This window comes from Physeter macrocephalus, chromosome 15 (assembly GCF_002837175.3).
Source record: "Physeter macrocephalus isolate SW-GA chromosome 15, ASM283717v5, whole genome shotgun sequence".
NCBI classification, from domain to species: Eukaryota; Metazoa; Chordata; class Mammalia; order Artiodactyla; family Physeteridae; genus Physeter; species Physeter macrocephalus.
Window position 1 is genome coordinate 64,788,245 of NC_041228.1, and position 25,069 is coordinate 64,813,313.

The following is a 25,069-nucleotide window of genomic DNA, read 5'->3' on the forward strand; positions in this document are numbered from 1 at the left end:
TGGACGTGGCGCAAGAATAAAGGTGTAAATTTAAACCCTGCTAGAGGAAGGAAAACCTCTATTGAGGTTCATCAGTGGGAAAATGGGCAATGTTGCAGAAAGGTCATTGAAAGATTTACTGCAGCTTCTACATTCTTTATAAAATAGTTGGTGAGGACATGTGCTAAAGAGGATGGGGAATAAGGTGCGGTTTGGAGTTTTGAGTAAAGTAGAAAAGACTTGATGGAAACTTTCAGGCAGAAGAAATGGAAAGGTGGGATTGTCGAGCAACAGGATGACTCAAAAGAATACAGAAAGCATACATTTTAGGGGATTCAGTTAGCGGCTGAATTGTGGTCTCCTCTCCTACGCTCAACCAGCCAGAACAGAGCCGAAGAGCGGACAGCAAGAGATTGCCAATCCCGAGAATGGAGCTTGGCAAAAAAGATGCTTGGAAAAATGAGGTGACACATGGGATTCTAAGGTGGGAGTTCTGGGTTCCAGACTGGGCTGGTGTGGTTGGAGTGGGAGAATGGATAGGGGTTTAGAAAGACGGGATATTCTGAGGAGCATTAAGAGCTAGTCCAGCAGAAGTGAGCGAATGAAAAAGGTAAAAGGTGGTGTTTTTTAGAGGCAGTGCGGTTCTAGGAAGTGGTGTAGCTGAAGTATTTAATTACCAAAGTGGAATGAAAGTAAATCTCATTGAAATAGAAGAGAGAAAGGAATCATAAAGAGTAGTAGAGGGGTAGTGAACGGGGTTTGTGAAGTCCTGGAGCATTGAAGTAGGAAACAAAATAGAGAGGAGGACCAAGCGTGTGTCAAGCAAAGGCAAGCTGTACTGTCACAGTTAGAAGAAAAGTTATGAGGTGAGCTGAGATACTACCTGGGGAGGATCTACGGCTTACCCAGGCTGGTGCCTTTGCTGCAATCCTGGGCAAATTCTTAACACAGAGGCCGGCTCCCAGTCCATCAGGCACAGCTGTCCTCTGGGGGAGAACGTGCTTTAACTGCCCTCTTAATTTATAGTGAGAAATATAACTAATCAAATGGACTGGGTACTTATCTCCTCTGATCAGCCTATCATCTTCCTGGAGATTATGTGACTGCAACATTCAGATTATAATGAGAAGTTGCTGGATGAGCAAGGAATCATGGTATGATGGGTTCGTTGGATGATCTTTATAGCTAAAGTCCCCAAGCTCCAATGATCTGATAGCTCTGTCTCCAGTTAAATTTATGGTGAACAAAGACAGGGTTCTCTTTTGCATGGGCCGCTAAGCAATGCTGGAGAGAAATGCCCACATTTTCTCCTGGAATCCTCTATCACAATTGCCATGTTCACCATCCTCCCACTAGCATGTTTCTTCAGAAAGATTGTAATGACTGAGGTATATGTTTTCTTTCTTTTTTTTTTTTTTTAATTTTAATACAATTTTTAAAGGTTACTTTCCATTTACAGTTATTCCAGAATATTGGCTATATTCCTTATGTTGCACAATACATCCTTGAGCCTATCTTATACCCAGTTGTTTGTATCTCCCACTTACCCACTCCTATATTGCCCCTCCCCCCTCCCCAATGGTACCCACTAGTTTGTTCTCTATATCTGTAAGTCTGCTTCTTTTTTGATATATTCATTAGTTTGTTGTATTTTTTAGATTCCATATATAAGTGATATAGTATTTGTCTTTCCCCAACTTATTTCACTTAGCATAATGTCCTCCAAGTCCATCCATGTTGCTGCAAATGGCAAAATTTTATCCTTTTTTACAACTGAGTAACATTCTATTGTATATATATATACATATCACATCTTCTTTATCCATTCATCCATTGATGGACTCTTGGGTTACTTCCATATCTTGGCAATTATAAATAATGCTGCTGTGAACATTGGTGTGCATGATCTTTTCAAATTAGTGTTTTCGTTTTTTTTCGGGTACATACCCAGGAGTGGAATTGCTGGATCATATGGTAGTTCTATTTTTAGTTTTTTGAGAAACCTCCATACTGTTTTCCACAGTGGCTGCACCAATTTATATTCCCACCAGCAGTCTACAAGGGTTCCCTTTTCTCTACATCTTCTCCAACGTTTGTTATTTGTGTTCTTTTCGATGATAGCCATTCTGACAGGTGTGAGGTGATATCTCATTGTGGTTTTGACTTGCATTTCCCTGATGATTAGCCATGTTGAGCATCTTTTCATGTGCTTGTTGGTCATCTGCATTTCCTCTTTGGAAAAATGTCTAGTTCTCCTGACCATTTTTTAAAATTGAAATATAGTGGATTTACAATATTGTGTTAGTTTCTGCTGTACAGAAAAGTGATTCAGTTATACATATATATGTATTTTTTGTCATATCCTTTTCCCTTATGGTTTATTACAGGATATTGAATATAGTACCTTGTGGTATACAGTAGGGCCTTGTTGTTTATCTATTTTATATATATAGTAGGAAGTGGATGGACCTAGAGTGTGTCATACAGAGTGAAGTAAGTCAGAAAGAGAAAAGCAAATACCGTATGCTAACGCACATATGTGGAATCTAAAAAAACAGTACTGATGAACCTAATAGCAGGGCAGGAATAAAGACACAGATGTAGAGAATGGACTTGAGGACACGGTGGGGGAAGGGGAAGCTGGGATGAAGTGAGAGAGTAGCACTGATATATATACACTACCAAATGTAAAATCGATGGCTAGTGGGAAGCTGCTGCATAGCACAGCGAGATCAGCTTGATGCTTTGTGACCACCTAGAGGTGGGATAGGGAGGGTGGGAGGGGGAGGCTCAAGAGGGAGGGAACATGGGGATATATGTATACGTATAGCTGATTCACTTTGTTGTACAGCAGAAACTAACACAACATTGTAAAGCAATTATACTCCAATAAAGATATTAAAAAAAATAAACAAATGTACCTAATTAAACTAAAAAGCTTTTGCACACCAAAGTAAGCCATTGACAAAATGAAGACAACCTACTGAATGGGAGAAAATATTCGCAAATGATATGACCCATAAGGGATTAATATCCATCATATATAAACAGCTCATACAACTCAACATCAAAAAAGCAAACACCCTGGTTAAAAAATGAGCAGGAGAACTCAACAGGCATTTTTCCAGAGAGGAAGTGCAGGTGGCACATGAAAAGTGCAGGCACATGAAAAGATGCTCATCATCACTAATCATCAGGGAAATGCAAATCAAAACCACAACGAGATATCACCTCACACCTGTCAGAATAGCAATCATCAAAAAGAACACAAATAACAAATGTTGGCGAGGATGTGGAGAAAAGGGAATGCTCATACACTGTTGGTGGGAATGTAAATTGGTGCAGTCACTGTGGAAAACAGTATGGAGGTTTCTCAGAAAACTAAAAATAGAACTACCATATGACCCAGCAATTCCATTCCTGGGTATATATCCAATAAAAAATAAATAAAAACACTAATTTGAAAAGATACATGCATCCCAATGTTCATAGCAGCATTATTTACAATTGTCGAGATATGGAAGCAACCTAAATGTCCATTAACAGATGACTGGATAAAGAAGATGTGGTCCAGGGATTTCCCTGGTGGTCCAGTGGTTAAGAATCTGCCTCCCAATGCAGGGGACACGGGTTCCATCCGTGGCTGGGGAATTAAGATCCCACATGCCGCAGGGGAACTACTGAGCCTGCGTGCTCTAGAGTCTGCATGCCACAACTTGACAGCCTGCGTGCCGCAATTACTGAGCTTTCGCACCACAACTAGAGAGAACTTGCGCACCACAACAAAAGACCCTGCATGCCACAATGACGATCCCGCATGCCACAACTAAGACCTGAAGCAGACACACAAATAAATAAATAAATAAATAATTTTAAAAAGATGTGGTCCATATATACAATGGAGTATTATTCAGCCATAAAAAAAGAATGAAATAATGCCATTTGCAGCAACATGGACGGACCTAGAAATTATAAAAAAATAAACAAATGTACCTAATTAAACTAAAAAGCTTTTGCACACCAAAGTAAGCCATTGACAAAATGAAGACAACCTACTGAATGGGAGAAAATATTCGCAAATGATATGACCCATAAGGGATTAATATCCATCATATATAAACAGCTCATACAACTCAATGGGCAGAAGAATTTGCAGCAACATAGATGGACTTAGAGCTTATCATACTAAGTGAAGTAGGTCAGAAAGAGACAAATACCGTATGATATCCCTTACACGTGGAATCTAAAATATGACACAAATGAACTTATTTACAAAACAAAAGCAGACTCACAGACATAGAAAACAAACTTATGGTTACCAAAGGGGAAAGGGAGATGGAGGAGAGGGATAAATTAGGACTCTGGGATTAGCAGATATGTTTACTTAATATAATCATGATTTAATCCTTCCTCTTGAGTTACCACCAAGGTACCTTGATTTAATTTTGGCTGTCCTGAGGCAGTTGCCTTAATGGTTGATCTTAGACAAGTCACTTAGCTTTAGATTCTTCTAATTTACTTTTCAAAGGGTAAGCTGAACTTTAATGTGAAGTTTGTAACAGATTCTGTCCCAGAAGAAACACTTTGATTTCTCATAATTACTTTAATAAAGACACTCTAATGATAGAAGTAACTATAAAAACATGGCCTCTGGACCTAACACAGTGCTGGATGATTGATAAGCATTTATCTTTTTTAATCTTCTCGTGAGTATGTTATCCCCACTTATAGAGGAGGAAACTGAGGCACACAGAAGTTGAGTAATTTTTCCAGGTTCATACTGTTAATAGCAAAGCTAGATTGAACTTCAACTGATAATTCAAAAGCTGGTGCTTTTAACTCTTTATTCCTTCCTTTATTCATTCATTCATTTATTTATTATATATTTTAACTCTATTCCCTATTGCTCCCTGGTACTGTTCCCTCAGAGAAAGGCATGCAGGGTAGGTAGGTATAATACTGCTGCTACTAATGATGATAAATATAGTTTCAGTTCCTTATTTGTATCAGGTACTTTACATACGTTTTATTGCATTTCTATAATATAGATGTTTTCTTTGCTTGTGATGAGAACTTTCAAGATGCACCCTTCTAGCAACTTTCAAATATGCAGGACAATATTATTGACTGTAGCCCCCATGCTGTACATTACATCCCTATGGCTTGTTTATTTTATAACTGGAAGTTTGTACTTCTTGACTCCCTTCACCCATCTCACCCACCCACAACACTTCTCTGGCTACCACCAATCTGTTCTTTGTATCTATGAGTGTCTGTTCTCTTTATGAGTTTTGCTTTGTTTGTTCGTTTGTTTTGTTTTGTAGATTCCACATATAAGTGAAATCATATGGCATCTTTCTCTTCTGACTTGTTTCACTTAGCATAATACCCTCAAGGTCTATCCATGTCGTCACAAATGGAAAGATTTTATTTGTCTTATGGCTGAGTAGTAGTCCATTGTGTGTGTGTGTGTGTGTATATATATATCACTGTAGATATTACTTTAAAAATATTTTATATGAGATAATTAAGGTTGAAGAGATCATATATATAACTTTTACAAAGTCTTATAGCAGGTAGCTGGATTATTTGCCTCCAAAACCAAAGGGCAAAGAAATTGATAGATGGAAGTTTGTGGCACTTCTGGAGGGTAGCAAGTTGCCCAGTATAACTCAGTCCTAAAGTACATGGACAGGTGAAGCTGTTGAAGGGATCAGGGAGATTAAAGGGGTAAAGGAGAATTTCTGAATATTTTTAAAGGATGAGTAGGTCCTTAAGTATCAGATGGAAGATAGGAAATTTGGAGTGGTGGCAAAAGAGACTAAAAGTTGCTATTTTCTGATAGACTGAAGTCATGTAATGCAGGAAAAAGTATGGCAGAGATAAAAGAATCCTACCATTATTTAGAGGAGAATAGGTCGCTCAGATTTTTCTTTTCAGATAAATAGCTGAGATGGGATCATTGTTCTCAGACATGACAGCATTTTAAATCTCTCAAACTTAAAAAAAAATTCAGTATGTTGTGTTTTTAAATTCAAAGCTTTAGAAAGGTGCTCTATTGTATCGCCTATGACATATTTATAAATGTCATGGCGCTAGTGAGGATGAGTAAAGTTCTGGTGGCCAGAGATTATTCTTTTTAACTTTCTGGTGGGTGTATGCTTGGCAGCCACAAAGCCAGCAGTGGTCTCTGTTTATTTGGCTTTCATTCAGAAACTATTTTCCATCACAATAAATCACCAGTCTCTTTAGCATCAGGTGGCTGGTGATCACAGATTCAATTACAGTACCTGATAAAATCACGAATATCCTGGTAGTTCCTTTATATACTGCCTCTTCTCTTCAACAGTGAGCCTTTTAAAAAATTGGGTTCATCAGGAAAAGGGAGTCTTTATTCTTTAGTGTATAGATGAGTATATTTGAACAATGGCAAAAAGCAGTGGGCTGGGGGCCTAAAAGAAAAAGTATCCTCTTCATTTCCTTCCTATTCTTTTTGCCTAGTTTTAATGGCATTGCAAGTATAATTGAATGCGCCTCTTGGGAGTGAAAGCTGTACCTGATTAAGCTAATTATGGAGAGGAGCTGGGGTAGGTCTTGGGGTACAGGAGTAGGAGTGGTTTGGCGTAGTCAAGCTTTCGTGAATTTTATAGTCCAGTCTGCAGATTCATAGACCTTAGATTTGGCTAAGACTTAGAAGTAAATTTCTTCTTCACCTTCTTTCCCAGGCAGACGGGTGGGTGTGGACCTTCTGCTTGAGATCTTCCAGCAAGTTCACTAGCCTGGAAGCATTAACGCTCTAGGAAGACAAGGACTGCAGGGGTTTTGCTTTGCACCATGTCCACAATGTGTGGCAGTGCCTTACTCTGTTGTCGAGTAGTTCTGATTATTGGGAAGTGCTACTTACTGCTGTTTTTCAAGACTTGGAATAAAAAATATCCAACATGAAATCCCATTTCTGCCCCTTACTGTGTAACTGTGGGCAATTTCCTAACCCCTCTGATTTCAGTTTTTGCCTGTGAAACAAGAAGACAGTATGTAACTAGTGAGTTTGTGTGTTGTGTTCCAAGACCTACTGGTAGAATTGTTTAAAGAGATCAATCAAAATGTCTACAAAGAATCTGACACATAGTAGGTACTTTGTAGGACCCATTCCCCTTGGGCCTAATTCTGATCTTTTTCTGGGTGTGTGGTATTTGATACTGAGTTCAGATCCCATGGTAATTTGTCCAGTATAGAGTGAAATAGAACCATTTTTTTTTTTTTTTATGTACAGGGCATTATATGAGTTCTTTTTAAAGAGGTAAAATAAGGATGTGGACAACTGGGTATGAAACGGCACCAGCAGTGGTGTCCCTGCCTTCCTAAATCTGTGGCTATATAATGATTATGAAGAGCAAAATCATTCGGTTTCCTGGAGGCGTGAAGAGAGGAGGGAAATACAGGCTTATATCAGAATTTATTAGCATCAACTAAGACTTCTAATCTGAAACAACTGGTGGAAAAGTGAAAACTTCAGTTACACTATTGTTTGGTCTACATGAAAACAATCAGTTGAAGTGATTCCCTTTGGACTCGCTGGTTTTATTTTTCAACTTGGTTTAGAGACATTCTAAATAATTTTTTTTTTTTGAAACTGACTATCTGCTGCAACTATTTATAATGTGAATTTTAGAACTACTCATTATGCACTCGTAAAAGATTTGAAGGCCCAAGAGGGTGAATTTGTCCTTTGCCTGATGTTATAAGAGATTGGCAGTGTTGAGAGAAGGAAAAGCTTCATTTTCTCCATCATCCTTTCCCATTCCGGAATGTGTTTACTTGGTGAGAGAAGCCACCCCAAATATTCTCTTATTAGGGCCTTCATTTTGGGAAACATGTTATTGATTTTTAAGTAGCCTCTAAAGTATTATTACACTCTTCTTGAAAACCTGTTTATAGGGATGTATAACTTCCACAATGTAGGCTAGGCAAATTCCAGTGATAGAACTTCACTAGTAGTTTCTAGGGAAAACAATGATGCTATTTTTTTTTTTTTTTTTAAAAAGCTAAAACTAGGGAAAATAGGGTTCTGAGGTGTTCTGCCTTATCTGTAGGGATGCAATAATCCCCTCACTATATCAGTGCAGTAGATTTGCTTTGGAGAACCTATAGCATAAAGATAAATGTTTTTAGTTTACAGACCCAAGGGACTTTACTGAAGGTTATGCTTTCCACAGACTTGTCACCTATTTTTATTTTTAAATGGAAAATTTTATTTCTGCTTCATTTATATTTAGTGTGGTTTTGGTACTAAGTGTACATCAGACCTTGATGAATTGTCATGGCTGGGTGGTAATAACAGTCCATTAAAGTGAGCACTCTGTTTTTTAGCCATGCTGGATAACTGAGAAAGTGTGTGTGTGTGCGTGCACCTGTCCTTGAGCATCATGAAAGCTGGTGTTATTTCCCACTTCTTCAAGTCTTTCTCTTCTATCCTTTGGACTCTATTTGGCCAAATGGCTACAAACCCAAGGAAATAATTTCACATCCACAATATGTAAATTTTGAGACATAAGTTATTTATTTTAGTAAGCAATTTAGTAAACATTTAAGACAACAATGAACTACTTTTAAAGTGTTTCTATTAAAAGGGAACTTGCCACAATAGATTGTTTCCTTAGGAAGAAAAACTTAACATGGGAATTTCTTTAGAAAAGACTCTATTAGGAATAGTAATCTGATTTATATTCAAATATGAAAAGATTGATTTTTAAATGATTTTCTTATAATTATCTTGAATGTTATATCTTCTCTACTGTGCCTTTATAAATATTAATTGGGTATATGATATATGTTGTTTATTTTTGTAGTTAAAACAGAGCCAATGAGCAGCAGTGAAATAGTTTCAACAACAGCAGACGGGTCTTTAGACAATTTCTCAGGTTCAGGTAAGGAATAAATATTAGATTTTCACAGTAATATGAAACATTATTTTTCCTAGTTTACATATACAAATATATGTGTGTATATGTATGTGTGTATATGCATGTGTATGTGTATATATGTGGATATCATCTGTGTAATACTGTATAGTTCTTCTCAGCATCACATATTTGCAATTCTGATGTTTTTGTTCGGTGTGATGAAGTGTTTGCTGAAAATGTTGGTATTTTGTAAAGGAGAAAAAAATCAAAAGGGGAATTGTTCTCTGTCTTCTCTAAATTATCTTTATTATGTTAATGACTTCTTCCCTCTGTCTCTCATCTGTGTGATTTTTCTTTCTTTTTTAATAAATTTATTTATTTATTTATTTATGGCTGTGTTGGGTCGTTGTTGCCACATGCAGGCTGTCTCTGGTTGCAGGGAGCAGGGGCTACTCTTCGTTGTGGTGCGCAGGCTTCTCGTTGTGGCTTCTCTTGTTACAGAGCACGGGCTCTAGGCCATGGGCTTCAGTAGTTGTGGCACGTGGGCTCAGCAGTTGTGGCTCTCGGGCTCTAGAGCATAGGCTCAGTAGTTGTGGTGCATGTGCTTAGTTGCTCCGCGGCATGTGGGATCCTGCCAGACCAGGGCTCGAACCCGTGTCTCCTGCATTGGCAGGCGGATTCTTAACCACTGTGCCACCAGGGAAGTCCCTATGTGATTTTTCTAATCACGCACAATTTGGCTTCTGATAGCCCCTAAACAGACTTGCCACGGCATCCTCCTAACTAACTGTCATGTCAACTAGAGATCAGACTTTGTCAAGCAGCTTTAGATCCTTAATTAATTTTTTAATCTCTTTCATTTTGAGAAAGCCTGCCTTCAACAAACAAAACATACAAGTTTCACCTCCATGATGATGAAATTGCTGATAAGAAAGTGACTGTGATAATAAATTCACTGTGAGGATCTGATTGTATCTTTGCCAAATTACCCAGCTTGGGCTCTTTCAATTAAAACTCATTCTTATCAGAAGTAATTCTTCAATTTTTTAACCCTTTTCAAGTGATCTGCTGTGTTTATGAGACCTCTCCATTGGAAATGCTATACTTTTGTAAGTTTGTGATTGATTTCATCTAGCTCTTGGGATCATTTCACATACACCCCAATTAGAAGGAGTTATAAGTAGATATAAAATGAAATGCAGATGCACAACTTTTATGCTGATGATACCAGCTGGAGGCAATAAGGAAATAACAGGTGTTACACCCATAGTTCTTTCATAAAGCATTTACTAGAATTTGACTTATGTCAGGCAGTGTGCTTGGTGCTATTATGGATTCAAAGATGTATGAGAACAGTCCTGCCTTGCGACTTAATAGGGCGAAGTAATCACCAGGCCATCATAGTACAGCTGGATAATGCCGGAGGGAGGCCCGGGGACCCCTAAGAATACCCAGGAAGGACCCAGCAGAGACCGAGTTGGGGTGGGGTGGTCAGGGACGGTTTCCTGGAGAGGATGCCTGCACTCAGCCTTAAAGAATGTGTAGGAATAAAGCACGCGTAGAATTGAGGATGGGGAAGCTGGACGGATGGAGTGTTCCGTGGGAGGAGACCAAGGCACGGAGGTGTGGAACTTGGAGGCACCACTGATGGTTCAGCATTCTTGGTGTGTCTGGTGTGAGCAGTGCGGGGTGTGCTGCACGGAGAGGGCGAAACCAGAGTCTAAACAGGCAGGTGTGTTCCACGTGGCATGTGTGTTTTATCCTGAGTGCCACGGGAGGCATCAGGTTGCGTGATCATTTTCCCTTATGGAATGACTCAGGCAGGATGGAGGGGAGGCTGGGGAACTGGAGGGGAGAGAACAGTTAGGGGTTTTTGCAATCATTTTCTCAAGAAATGCTGAAGAACTGAGATAGGGTGCTGGCAATGGCTGTGGAAAGGTGATGGATTAAGATGTATTTATGAAATAGAATTTATGGTCATAGTGACCAATGAGCATGGGGGCAATGCGTGAAGCAGAGAGAGAAGGGAGGAGTGAGGGAATCTGAGAGGCATGACTGAGGAAGAAAGGTGGTGGCTTCTGTTTGGGGCTTGTTAGTGGTGATTTAACATGCACCTGAAGATGTTGGAGCTCAGGAAAGATCTGGAATGGAAATTCTGAAAGTGTACAGAGAGTTGACGCTAGCAGGGTATAACAAGGTTGAAGACAGAACCCAGGGAAAACCAGTACATAAGAGGTGGGTAGAGGATAAGATGAAAGCACAGGTGATTGGGGAAGAAGAAAAAGAGTTTTGAAATGGAAGTGAAGGCAGGAAAGAAACTTCAGGGAAACGCTGTCTATATGATAGATTCATATACAGGTTTTAAAAATGGTTTTTTAAAAAAACTTAATGACATGAGAAAATGTTTACTTATATTAAGTGTAAAGCAGATTATAAAAGAGTAATATGTTCACTATAATCACAGTTTTGTTTTGTTTAAACAGACATTTATGTGTATGTATTTGTGTCTGTGTGTATGTGTATAAGAATTAATGGTTGGCTGTCTCTGAATGGTGGAATATAATTTGAATTTTATGCCTTCTGCCTTTTTCATAATTTTTTGCATAGCATATGTATGACATTCTTACTTTTAAAAAATAATCATTTTAAAGTACAAGTTAAAAATCACATACTAAACTGCAAAGAGATAATTTTTTTGAAAGTATCTGAATAATAGTATTGCATCATGGTTTTTCCTGATTTTTATCACAGTACTGTGGGGAAGAAATTCCTTGTTTTTAAGAAATACATACGGAAGTATTTATGAGTAAAGGGGCATCATATTTGCAACTCCAAAAAAATGTGAGTTTTACATGTGCATAATACACACATACAGAGAGAGAAAGGGAATAGAGGATAAAGTTAATCTCATAAAGCATTACCATTTGGGGAATTTGGGTGAAAGATATCTGGGAAGTTTTTCTACTATTCTTGCAGCTTTTCTCCAGTTGTCAAATTATTTCAAAATAAAAAATGAGAAGCATGAATGGATTTAACCTATGGCGGTTTCAGTGGACAAGTGGGCTTCATCTCCCCTTGTGCCTGCTGGCCTACATGCCCTACTTCTGTGTCTCCAGCATAGTTCCTGGAAGATAGTATGTGCTCATAAAGTTTATGGAATGGATGAATGACTTAATGAATAAGATGAGGAAGTGGAGACAGGAAAGAGAAAAATGTCTTTCACGTCGATATGTGGTAAAGGGAGAAGAAGAGAAGGTAGTCTGTTAGAAAGAGGGCTGGAGGGTTGAGGATGGCATTTAGGTCAGGGTGTTTTGGGCTGCCAGCACGAACTTTATAGAGGCAGGGGTGAAAGGTAGAGGCAACCCTGATGGGACGGCAGTGGCTTAAATTCAGAACAGAAGTGGGTCAGCCTAGAAAAGGAATAACTTTTCCACAGAAATATCAGGGAAGATTGATGGAAAGTAACGCAGATGAGTTTGAAGCGGAGGAGGAGGAGACAAGACTTTGAGGGAATTCCTGCCTGATTCCTCTGTTCGAACCTTCCAGTGGCTCCCATTCATCTCTGAGTAAAAGCCGATTCATTACAATGAGCCCGCAGGCCCCATCAGACCTTATTGCCTGCTTCCCTTGCCTCCTGCTATTCCTCTAATAAGGGCCTCTGCAGGGGCAGTCCCTCTGCCTGGAACACATCTCTGTGCACCTGCCTGACTGCTTCACCGCCTTCAAATCCCGCCATTGAGGCTCCCCCTGACCACCTTACTCAGTGTTACCAAACTCTCACTGTAGACTTCCAGAATCCCCCACCCACCCAATAACACTTCGAACCTTTTACAAACTATATCATTCACTTGTGTATTAGGTTTCTTGCTGGTCTCTCACCCCCACCAAAGTGTAAGCTTGAGACGGCAGGGATTTGGTCTTCTTTTGTTCATTTGTATCGCTGACACCTGAAAAAGTATCCAGCATGTGTTAGGCACTCAGATATTTACTAGATAAGTTATTGAATACATGAATGAATGAATGATGGCTTCTACTTTTTTCTCTGAAGTGACTCAATATGACAAGAAAATTGAGGATATCAGTAAAAGATGAGTTTCAAATAACTTCATGTATCTAGGATAGATAGAAAAAAGTGAAGGAAGGGGATAATAAACTGAGAGAGGATAAGGATGTCAGGGGGCCTGCCTCTCTTGATGGGTTGGAGAATAGATGAGATGGGAATAAAGGAATGAAAATTCTGGAAAAAGAGGATGTTCCTTCCTTAATCTCAGAACTCAGTGAGGCCTCCACCTGATGCTTCTGGAGTTGGTTCTCTGTACCTCCCTTCCTCAGCCTTTATCACTCCTTTAAAAATTACTTTGCATCATCTTTCCTCCCGCTAAACTGTAGCCCTATGAGAACAGAGACTGTTTGTCTTGTTCACACTGACAGTCCCAATGGCCATCATAGAATGGAGCTCATACACAGTGGTCAGTACATGTTTGTAAATAAACAGATGAAATCATCAGTGCCGTTGTGGTTTAAGACTGGAATGGAGAAAGAGGTCCAGGATGTGGTCTTGAGCTTGATGGTTGACGTAGAAGGCCAGAGTTGAGGCCAAGACAGAAGTGAGAAAAGCGCTGGATGCATGACCCAAGATGATGTTGGGATGTGTCAGGGGACACAGTCAAATACTAAAGTTTTTAATAAATGCAAGGCAGTGCTTAGGAGGTGGGTCATCCATGGACGTGTTAAAGAGTTGTCAGGAACCTCAGAGAAGGGAGGGTTTCATGGGAGAGCAGAAAAACAATGATTTGGAAGAAATGACAAGGAGGATGTGTTTTTTTGTTTGTTTGTTTGTTTTTGCGGTACGCGGGCCTCTCACTGTTGTGGCTTCTCCCGTTGCGGAGCACAGGCTCCGGACGCGCAGGCTCAGCGGCCACGGCTCACGGGCCCAGCCGCTCCGCGGCATGCGGGATCTTCCCGGACCGGGGCACGAACCCGCGTCCCCTGCATCGGCAGGCGGACTCCCAACCACTGCGCCACCAGGGAAGCCCAAGGAGGTTGTGTGTTTGGGTCTTCGTTATTCTGGAATCTGAGAGAATGAGCAGCCTCTACTGGGAAAAGATACGCAGGAGAAGTAAGGGCCTTGGAGGAGGGCTTAGCGGAAGGTGGAGGAATAGTTTGGTGAAGAGACTGAAGCTGTAGAGAATCTCATTTGCCATAGATTGATGGTCTGTGTTGGACGCAGAGGAAAGGATCAGGTGACCTGGGGAACTGGGTCAAGGCGTAGGAGGCACAGAGCACCATGGGGATGGACCTTCATTTACTGTTGTCTTTTACTTTTTCTCTTCCCTTCTCTCCTCCTCTTCTCTTCCTCTTTCTTTTTCTCCTCTTTCTCCTTCCCCCTCCTCTTCCACCCCCCTTCCCCCGCATCTCCTTCTCTCCCCCCAACCTTTCATAAGTAAAGATGTGAAAACCATGGCATGCTGGAGTGGCTGTGAATAGGACTTAGGGTTTATAAGAGGAAGAGGAGGCTGGAGAAAGCAATCTCCAAGAATTAACTTCAAGATGGTCTTTACCTCTGTGGTCACTATCTTCCTTCTCTATGATAGCTTAAAAATTCACATCCTTAATATTCTGGGTATCTTAAGGAAGTAGCAAGGATAAAGAAGATATGGAGTCATTCTGACACTGGTAATAGCTGTTTCCACCTTTGTCCTTCAAGGAACCCTAGCATCTTAAAGCATTAAGGAGGCAGTGAGGCTCACTCTTCTCCAGGGAAATCGCCAGGTATCCTGGTGTGGGGAGACTGGAGGAGAGAGGTTGATTTTCCAAGGCATGTGGCTGAATTGAAAAATGCAAGGTTGTTTATTGTGTTTTTAAAGTACAGTGACGTTCTGCTCATTTACTGTTGACCAATGAAAAGCAATATTTTAATGATTAAAATGTTAAGAACAATTGGGGTTGAAAATAATGTGCTTTGAGGGATTACAAAATGTATTTGCCTGCTGCTGCTTCCACTTCCACAAAGCCCAAATTTGTTATTCATTTGTTAAATAAAATGTCAATTGGTATGGATTCATTCAACATTGATGTCTGGGGGTGTTTGAAAATCGGAAATTTCTAGAGGAGAAAAAAATCACGTCTGACCAATATGATTTCTTTGTTTTCGTAATTGTTCATGAAAAGATCTACCTTTTGGGATCTGATTTATTCATTCAACAATTCTGTATTGAGCACCTACTGTGTGCCAGGCAGTGTTCTAGACAGTGGGAATATAGAGGTGAAAAAGTAGACAGGTCCCTGCTCTCATGGAGCTTTCATTCTTGTGGGAGAGACAAATGATAAATAGGTAAGTGGTAAGTGGTAACATAAGTAAATAGGCAGTGAAAAGTGCTCTGAAGAAAACGAAAGCAGATCAAAGACTATGGTGAAGAGTGGGTAGGGGTCCCTTTTAGAAGGAAGGCTTCTCTAAGGAAAGGGCATCTGAGCAGAAGTCTTAGGGAAGTGAGGGAATAAGTTTGGGTTAATCAGAATGAAACAGGATAAGAGGGTTTGGAGTTGAGGGCAAGGAGGGGTTTGACATGATGATCTAATTTATGTTTTTAAGAGATCACTGTTTGTCATGCGGAAAATTCTCTTTGGGAGAAGGGTGGGAAGAAGGTCAGGAGAAGCAGGGAGACCAGCATTTCCTGGTGCAGAAGAAGAGGACTGTGTTAGCCCACGTGTTTCCTGGAGGAACCACTGAAGCAGAATGCAGTGTGCCAGTATCCTATCTGGGAGGGGAGGGAAGGTGAGGTCAGGGGGGCGGTGCCCTGGCTGCCCTCTCTGATGGCCACGGCCAGCGTTGGCGACTGGAACAGAGTGGCAGACGAGAGAGTGAGAAGTTGTCACTTTTAGCCTATATTTGGAAGGGAGAGCTGACTGGACTTAGGATAAAAGGGTATGAGGAAAGGAGAAGAATCAAAACTTAACTTTTAGGCTTTTGACCTGTTTGTCCAGCTGAATGATGTTGACATGGACGAGATGGGAGCCCAGGGGAGCCGTGAACTGAGGACTTGCTGATTTTTAGATTTCTATCGACTTTCTCAGTGGGTTCTCTAGCTTGTGAATGTTAATTCACCTTGGGTCCTTCTCCTCTCCCTTCCTGCTGTAAGATTTGGGGAGCTTCTTTAACTTACATGTGAGAGGTAGGAGAAAGAATGCAATGATAGGAAACAAGCGTGCTGAAACAAAGAAGGACCTGTTGTCCCTACATCCCCAGGGCTCTGCCATGTGGCCTTTGGAGTCTACTAATGGTAAGAGAACCAGTTTATTTACCTTGGTAAATGTCCTGGGAGCATTCTTTTTGCCTTAGGTTATTCTGGTCTCATGAAATTAAAAATAATCTGAATTCTTAGATTATTATTAAAAAGTTTAAAGTGCTTTAGGCAATTAAAGGAAAAAAGTACTTGAGGTAGAAGGTGGAAGATTCTTGACTTTAGGCTGCACAGAGACCACAGGGGTTTGAATTTAGAGACAGCCCTAAGGGTATGGCTGTTTACATGGCATTACATAGTCAGTAATTTTAGGTGCACACAGGTAAGTAGCAGCAACATACTCGGGGCGTCATGGGTTCTTATTCACATCTATTTAACAAGGAAAACTACTGACCCATTTATATTGCCAAAGATCGGGTTTGGGCTTCCCTGGTGGCGCGGTGGTTGAGAGTCCGCCTGCCGATGCAGGGGACGCGGGTTCGCGCCCCGGTCCGGGAAGATCCCACGTGCCGCGGAGCGGCTGGGCCCGTGAGCCGTGGCCGCTGAGCCTGCGCGTCCGGAGCCTGTGCTCCGCAACGGGAGAGGCCACAGCAGTGAGAGGCCCGCGAACCGCAAAAAAAAAAAAAAGATCAGGTTTATGGTTGTGTGTTTATAAATAACTTAAAATAATTTAACCATCTTTCAAGTTATTATGGTTTAAAAGTATCTTCTTTGCTTATGACCTAAACCTCACAGTCTCATTAAACAAATGTTATTTATTGATTACCTACCACATGCTAGGCCCTACCAGGTGCCAGGGAAACAAAGGAGAGTAGGAGGTCCTTGGCCCTGGAAGCTCACGGGTAGCAGAGGAAACTAACATCTATACACTACATAAACTAACCATCATGTAGTGTGGTGAGTGCAACTTTGCCAGTGTTTACAACATTCCAAAAAGTACAGAGAAAGGAGATATTATCCTAAAGAGAAAATGATGTTTTAGTCCCAGTGGAAGAGTGTTTGACAGGTGGAGGAAAGAAGAGCATTAACATGGCAGTAGGCTCTGACATGAAGAGCAACCAAGACAGACAGGAAGATGCATGGCATGCACGGGCAGTCCTCAAGTCCAGGGATGCTATGTAACTCTAAACCCACAGGAGGGTGGATGCTTGAATATCTTTATATAATCTGCCAAGGAATTTGGAATTTTTTTCTAGGGATAGTATAAGTGCAGGTGAGAGATTGTAAGCTGGAGAATGGACGTGAAGAAGTTCCCGCGTAAGGAAGATCAGTGTGGTGGCAGAAGTGAGAGTCAAAGGGCAGTGGGTGGCATGCAGGGTGAGTAGCTAGATAGCTGTTTCTCTAGTCCAGGTGAGACATAATGAGGACCCGCCCTGGGACAGGAGGGTAGGGATGGAGAATGCAGGACAGCTCAGTGGGTGTTTCTGAATTGGAGATGGGTGACTTGAGAGTCACAGGGGGAGGAAAAAATGAGATGATTCTGAGGTTTCTAGTTTCTATGAAGGGGGGTCAGGGGATAGTATGCTTTGGCGGAAAGAGTGGGCAGATGTGGGTTCAGATACCAGCTTTCCTATTTATTTGCTTGGACATGTTACTTAATTACTAGCCCCATATCTAAAATGGGGGTAAAGAATCCTGTTTTTAAGCATTTTGCTGGATAGAGGTGATGCTGTCCATTGAGTAGAATTAAAAATACAGAAAAAGGGCAAATATGGGGGCAAAGATGTGGGAATTTGGGAATCTGAGATGTTAAACATTTCTTACACAAACACAGTATTATTTGCTTTATGTCATTACTTCATTTAGTCCTCACAACCATCCTATGAGGTGTAGGTAGTATTACTGCCATGTAATACACGTCAAGGCTTAGAGGGATCAAATAACTTGACCACGACCGCATAGAAGAGTTGGATCTTGAATCTCAGCTGAAATTAAATTCTAATTCCAGAAACTGTGTGTGTATTACCACACTCTGCAACCTCCCAAATCTTTCTTCATGTGTACACACGTATACGATGCATATAATCTAAATCGGAGCTTCACGGAACCTACCTTATGCTGTATAATCACCCTGATATCTTCTATTCTGTTATTCTATTTGTTTATAAAAAATTGCTGAGCAGAACCTATGAAATTGAATTTACAATTTTCTCATGGGTCGTGACCCATAATTTGAAAAACACACGGCTAGAGCTAGAAAAGAATAAAAGGGATTTCTGCGGCTTCTATCCTCAGATGGCTTTGGGGTTTTTTGTGTGGTCGTACATATTTGTGTTGTGGTTTCATTTTTTAAAAACTTCTTTCTATCTATGATGATCCAGGGAAGATATTACCCCTCCAGCAGCTCTGCTGGATAAATCTTCCCTGCCCTTGGTCTCTTTCCAGGCCTAGAAGAGGGGATTAGAAAGGTGGTAATCTCAGGTGGCCTGGGCAAATGGCAGTGCTTGCGATCCAGGCATTCTCTCCCTTCTATAAACTGTATTTAATCCTCCCGTAGCTATTTGTATGTTGGCCTCCCCACGTGCGACAGACAGGACTTGTCTTTGCATGTTTGCATCTGCAGCATGGAGTGCAATGCCTGGAACAGAGTAGTGACCCAACATGTGCCAAGAGATGGGGGACACCAGCCAAGCTAGCCTGCCTTCTCTCACTAATATGGCCTCCATCTCTGCCAGACCAACAGCCAGAGGGTTGAAGTCTGGCAGGTCACATGAGTACTTCTGACCTTCATCTATTCTCTTGTCACTGGGTTAGGCCTATTTGTTTTACGGGAAAGGATTAGTCATAGGTTTTGGGATTCTAACCCAAACCCACCGCTGTTTTCCCAAACACAAGCTAGAAAATTACATTTGAGAAACATAACTGTACTGATGTGATATCATGAAAATGTATAAAACCTGGAGTTCATGAAAGCTTATGAAGGGTTTTAATGTAGAATATAATGAATAAATAATAGAGCCTCTGCAGACAGTGATTATTGGTAGAAGAAAATAAACATATTACATCTTATAATAATTGTACCCAAAGCTTATGCATCTTAGCCAGGAAAAGCATAGGATGAGTTAGAAGGGAAAAGGGGAAATACATGTATATGTGTGTGTGTATATATGCATATATTTATGTAAATGTGTGTAGATATTTATGTACATAAATAGATGGCCCATATTAGCAGTGAAAGAAGCTGAGAATCACCATTTTAAGGCCTCGTGTTAGTAAAAAAACAAAAAAAAACAAATTTTTTTTTTTGCTTCTTTAGTTCAGAATGATTGTAAAAGAATATTTGACAGAAGAGTTTCGTGCATTTCTGAGACTTACTGAATCAAGTATATGATTAAAGAGAAATGAAATTCTGCTTGAATGCTTAAATAATCTCTTAAAAAAAAAACCTTTGTGACTTGAACGCTGAAGTGGAGCACATATAACTGAAAGGCAAAGGAATATCTATCTCAATGCAAGAAAAAACAGGCTTAGTTTGCAACTTGAGAAATTTTAGATGGTTATAGGAATGCATTCTTATTTAAAAAAAAAAAAATTGCTGAATCAATGCAGGCAAATGAGGATCTGTCCTATTTCTACTGCCCTGAGAGGAGATTAGACTGCGTTTCTCAGTAACACAGTCTCAGGGGCGTGTGTCCCCTTGAACACAAACAGTAGACCAGAGGACCTTCCGGTTCCACCCAGCCCTGTAATTCAAGTTCATCCCCCCCCCCACCGCCCCCCGCTTTCAGCGTGGTCGTTCCAACCAGTGGCCAGGACTCCCTTGTGCTCTTAAAGTATTGCCACTGTAAAAGCCATCACTGACAGGTATTTAAGAATATTGTGACTGTGTTTTCTAAGAGTTGATTTAAAATTCGAATCACTTGATCAGTTCCTATAGGTTCCTTAATATAGTTTAACTTTCTATTAGGTTGACTTTATGAAATTGCCATTTCTGCGGGTCCAAAAGGTCTACAGTTTCATGTGGCCAACCTATAGTTGAAACTATATCAATGCTTTATACGTATTTTGTATTTTGCTTGGATTATTGTGCATTCTTTTTCTTTTTCCAGCCATTGGGAGCAGTAGCTTCAGCCCAAGACCGTCTCACCAATTCTCCCCACCACAGATTTATCCTTCCAAGTAAGATATATTTTCTCTTAATCAATAAATAACTTTTCCGAGTAGTCTTTTACCTTATTTCAAGTCATGTCTGGTGCCCACATGTTACATCTTAATTTAAACAAGTGTGTTTCGTAGAGACTTTAAATGTATTTACGCACATTTATTTGTAGCGTCACCTAGGAGGGACACTGTAGTATTTTGGTTCTTTGTGTATTACACTTGAAAGTTATACATTAAGAAACAATCTTTAACTGGAATTTGTGATTTGGTTGTTAATCAGTTACCTTGCATGTTTCCATCTAATGCATGGGCTTTCTATTTTCTGTCATTTCTGACAAATAGCAGACCATACCCACATATTCTCCCTACCCCTTCCTCACAAACTATGGCTGCATATGGGCAAACACAGTTTACCACAGGAATGCAACAAGCTACAGCCTATGCCACGTACCCACAGCCGGGACAGCCCTATGGAATTTCCTCCTATGGTGAGTAATCCCTCGGCTTTAGCAGTGACGTTGCCTAGTGGACACACCTCTACATGTGAAAGTTTCACAGGAGTGGTACTTAAAGAAGGTCCTCTTGGGCCACTTGAGAAAGGGTGGTCAACTTTTGTGTCTAAATTCTTAAAATGATCGTTTCTAATGAGCATTGTAAGAGCTGGTAGTTACTTATCTTGAGGTCAGAGGTGGCAAATACCATGGTTCATATGCCCTCTTGCTCTCGTTTTGTTTTTGTTTTGTTTTGTTTCCCATTTATATCTCAATTCTTAATTTGCCACTTGAGCACTTGGCTCTGGAATCCAAAGTATTTTGGCGCATATTTCTGATAAAACTTCTGTGAATGAAGTCTTTTGGGGTGAAGATTCATTTCCTATTTATCAGATGCTGAGCTGTGATTAGAAAAGTACAAGCAGAGTTCAACAAACCCTGGCTCTAAACTTGAGGGGGGTAGTAGTCTCAAATTTCAGCATTATCAACCATTAGGAAAAGTGATCTATATCATGGCTTGGGCTGCACTTTAAAGAGGCCAATCAGGAAACATTTAAAGCTCACATCCCTATTTGTTCCTTCCCACCTGGAGATTATCTTTATCTTGGTGTAATTTAACTCAGTTGTTACAGGGTCAATACCTGTAAATTAAAAATAAATCCAGCCAAACCTCAAAGTTTAATTTTTAAAAAGCTTAGGATTCCAGAATACCTTCACTTCCATTGAATGGTAGTTGTAATTTTAAACAAACTGCAACTTGTTGGAAGAGAAAAATATGGATTATTGGCATTTTATTAAGAAATAAATAAAACCTAGTGATCCAGAAAAAAATACATGAAAGTTTGGAAGCAAGACTGATAGAAAAAACTGGTGGAATATTTTGTGATCAATATTATAATTATGCTTCTGCTGCTATTGTTATTTCATAATAACCTTTTCTCAGTATATTGAAAGAAATAATGTTCTTCTTTAAGCATTTCATTAATCATTAGAAGGTAAATTATTTTTTGCTTTTTTGTTCTGTCTTTACCCCAAATCAAATTGGCCATATATAAATTTCTTATAAAATATATAGAATTAAAATCTAAATCATGTATGACTTCAACTTTCATAGTTTATTTTTAAAAGATCACAACTGAATGTGATCCAGGGAGGTGTTTTTCAACCAGACTTTTAAAAAAGCCGTAAAATGGAATTTCTAGAATTATCTTTCATTTCCAGACTTTTAGTCAAGTTTCTCAAAATAACGTTAAATATAGATCAAATTTGTCTGTAATTTACTTTTAAACTATCCTTATGCTAAAAGAGGGAAAAGATTCTATGATTTGAATTGCGTAACTTCGATTCTATAATGTGAGTTAAGGCAGTCTCCAATTTATATTCTCAAAATTTATCTGTAAGCTGATTATTTGAAGTAGAAATGTATTTTCCAGTACAAACAATACTCAAGTACTGTAGACCTATCAGTGCTGCCAGGGGAAGGTACCATTCCTGTTACTGCCTTGGCTGCCACTCACACAACTCTCTTGTTTTTCTTTCTCTTCCCCATTCAGTCATGGAAGGGCCCTTTGCCAATTTCTGGGCTGCGGGGTAAGGACTTCTCTAGTTCTAAACCATCAACAGATGGCCCTGTTGTCTGAAATAGTTGTTCCAGTAGAGTGAGATGAGCAGAGGTTCGGAGGTTAGGCTCAGAACTAGTAGGGTGAAGACGGGGATTTTCATGCGGTAGGTGGGTATCGGGGAGGTGGTGAGAGTCTCAGTGTAAAGGGCTTTGATCCCAGGACCTTCCATGCTTATCAGTCTCCTGGGAAAAATTCTCAGTCCTTAGCATTTTTCTGATCACCTCCTTCCTTCTCTTTTTGTACCTTGAGGACAAGGAGATGCCCCAGTGCTTCTGACCAGCCATTCTCTTTTTCTTGGGCCAGTGCATGGAAAAATATGGCAGCCTTCTCCCTATTGCTTGCTCTGAAGGAAGAGCACATCGTTTAGGGGTTTTGACTGCTGATAGTTAAGGTCCTGATAGTTCTAGAAGACTTTCTCCAAGGACTTGTGTCCCCTGACTTTTCACTTAGACCCAGTAAGAAAAGGTAGGCAAATCTTTTCATAGTAAGAGCAAGGGGTCGGTGAGGAGGAAGAGGTCATGCCATTCTTCACTGGATCTGCGTGGAGTCGACCAGTGAGATAAGTTTGACAGCTTGTGGATAGAAGCTGTGGACATAGGTGTGGCTATGGGTGTTTTCTACCTCTTCCTGCTTTTCCTTACCTGTTCTTAGCACAAAGATTCCCATCCTGAGCCTCCAGGCTAAAAACAGAGGTGGCACAGGTGAAGACTAAAAGCAGACCATTGTAGCATCAAATGGAGAGAGAAGGGGGAAAATCTCTATTGTGACACCATGAAAAGGAAGGGAGTTTTCTAGAGCCATCTAACCACCTGACTTGGGCACTTGTTTTTCCAGGGACCATTTATAAGTGTGGGTTATTCATTGGTTTGGGATTGCCTGTACAGGGAAAGTCACATTTTTTTTTTTAATGCTAAGGTTATGTTAAGACTGAAATGTAAGGCCATTATGAGGTTACTTAGAGATACTTCAGGAATTAGAGTAGGTTCTCTTCGCCAAGAGTCAGATTCTTCCACTGCCTTAGGAAAGTTACCTAACTTCATTCTACTGATGAAATTCCCCTAAAATGGAAATAAACAGTGAGACTACTGTGTATTCTAGATCCCAAAGATATTATTTATCTTAAGTGCAAAGTAAAATTATTCCAAAATGTGAATTCCCTTGGCAGAAATTTTCATCCCCTCCCTCTGTGGGAATTAAGGACAGTTGTTAACTTTCATGACTGTCTTTAATTATGATCCAGGGCTGAGCCCTGTACAACGATACCGCCAAACCCAAGGCCTGAAATTAGGATGTCAGCCTGGCACTTTGGGAAGTATTGGGGGGCCACAAATACATTATTTTTATATTATGATGTGATGAAAAGAAAGTGTACTTTATGTTACACTTAAAACAATTATATTTGAATAAAAACCTGAAACTATAAGGGACGAAAAGGGAACTACTTGTCAATTTCTCTGTGCTGTTTATAAAGCACTATGCTGTTCTACAGGACTGAGTTATTATTCTGCTTCTCTTGTGCTAACTGCCTGGTAGGATCTGGATATCTGGGAGAAGGTTTCCCCCTGTGTTGCTTAGTTCTATGTCCAATATTGCTACCTCTGACCTCAAAATGCGTTGTGTGCTAAAATCAGCTTTGTGGTAGAAAGAGTAAAGAAAAAACATGTTTTTAATGTTATGAGGCTAGAGACTCTAATTAATCACTTTTTAGAAAAAATATTTTGATTCTCATGTTAATCAATGCAACAACATTTAGAATAATTTAGTTCAAGTTTAATTATGGCCATTTCTGGACTGTAAAGATGATCTTAAACTCTTGTAAAGCAATACAACTAATTATAGAAATGATATCACTGGAGTTAAATTTTATAGAAAATGGAATTCAGGAAAACAACAAAAAAGAACAGTGCGGATAGGCATTGAAATCTGTAATAATCCTGGTTTTATTCTTTTTAATTGAAGTTATAGTGAAGGGTATTTCACTCTAAGCATATATGGCCTTGGTTATTGAGATAACATTGCGGGGGAAGCGTTTGTAATTGGATAGCTGTGGGAGTGTTTCTGTATATGGACCAGCTTTTGAAAATGAACAGATAGATAAGCTATCACTAACTGATTTAGGTGCATTGTGGGCAGGCATCAAGACTGAAGGTGGATTGTCTCAGTCTCAGTCACCTGGACAGACAGGATTTCTCAGCTATGGTACAAGCTTTGGGACCCCTCAACCTGGACAGGCACCGTACAGCTACCAGATGCAAGGTCTGTATACACACTGGCATTGCTCTTTTCATTAATCCTGTGGGACAATAATTACTTTCTAAAGTGGAACCTGATATTCTGTGTAAGTAGCGGATGATAGTGAAAGTGGACTGGGCTTGGAGGCAAGATACCTGGTTCTAGTTTGGCTCTTTACTTCCCTGCTCTCCAGGCCTAAATTTCCATATTTATAACATCCAGGGGTTAGACTGGATGATCACTCAGGTTCTTTTACAAAAAGCTCTAAAATTCTTTGTGTCATTGAAGTTTTCTGCCTTTGCTTCTATCAACTAAAAAAAAAGAAAAGTCAACGATGTAAGAGGTTGTAGTATGATATATGCTAAAAACCCTGGCACTTGGTGTCGCCAATCAACCTGTCTCAAAGGGGTATGTTTTCTGCATTTTCATTATCACGGCTCTGGAAATAGAGCATGTGATAGGTGTTGACTAAATGATCTGCCAAAGACCAGGAGATCAAA

At 40.1% G+C, this 25,069-nt stretch overlaps 1 protein-coding gene across 16 annotated transcripts in view; it reads left to right on the forward strand.

Moving 5' to 3' along the window:
- The window catches only part of EYA1 (EYA transcriptional coactivator and phosphatase 1), a 344,098-nt gene that overhangs the window by 195,835 nt on the left and 123,194 nt on the right, over positions 1-25,069 (forward strand). For 11 of the 16 annotated variants that reach the window (XM_055091186.1, XM_028500563.2, XM_055091184.1 and 8 more), the window contains 4 exons: positions 8,829-8,906; positions 20,173-20,242; positions 20,567-20,712; positions 24,456-24,593. In XM_055091186.1, the coding sequence (XP_054947161.1) occupies positions 8,829-8,906; positions 20,173-20,242; positions 20,567-20,712; positions 24,456-24,593 (432 nt within the window). The remainder of the gene's footprint in view (positions 1-8,828; positions 8,907-20,172; positions 20,243-20,566; positions 20,713-24,455; positions 24,594-25,069) is intronic. The other 5 variants (XM_055091180.1, XM_055091179.1, XM_055091181.1 and 2 more) reach the window with 5 other exon arrangements.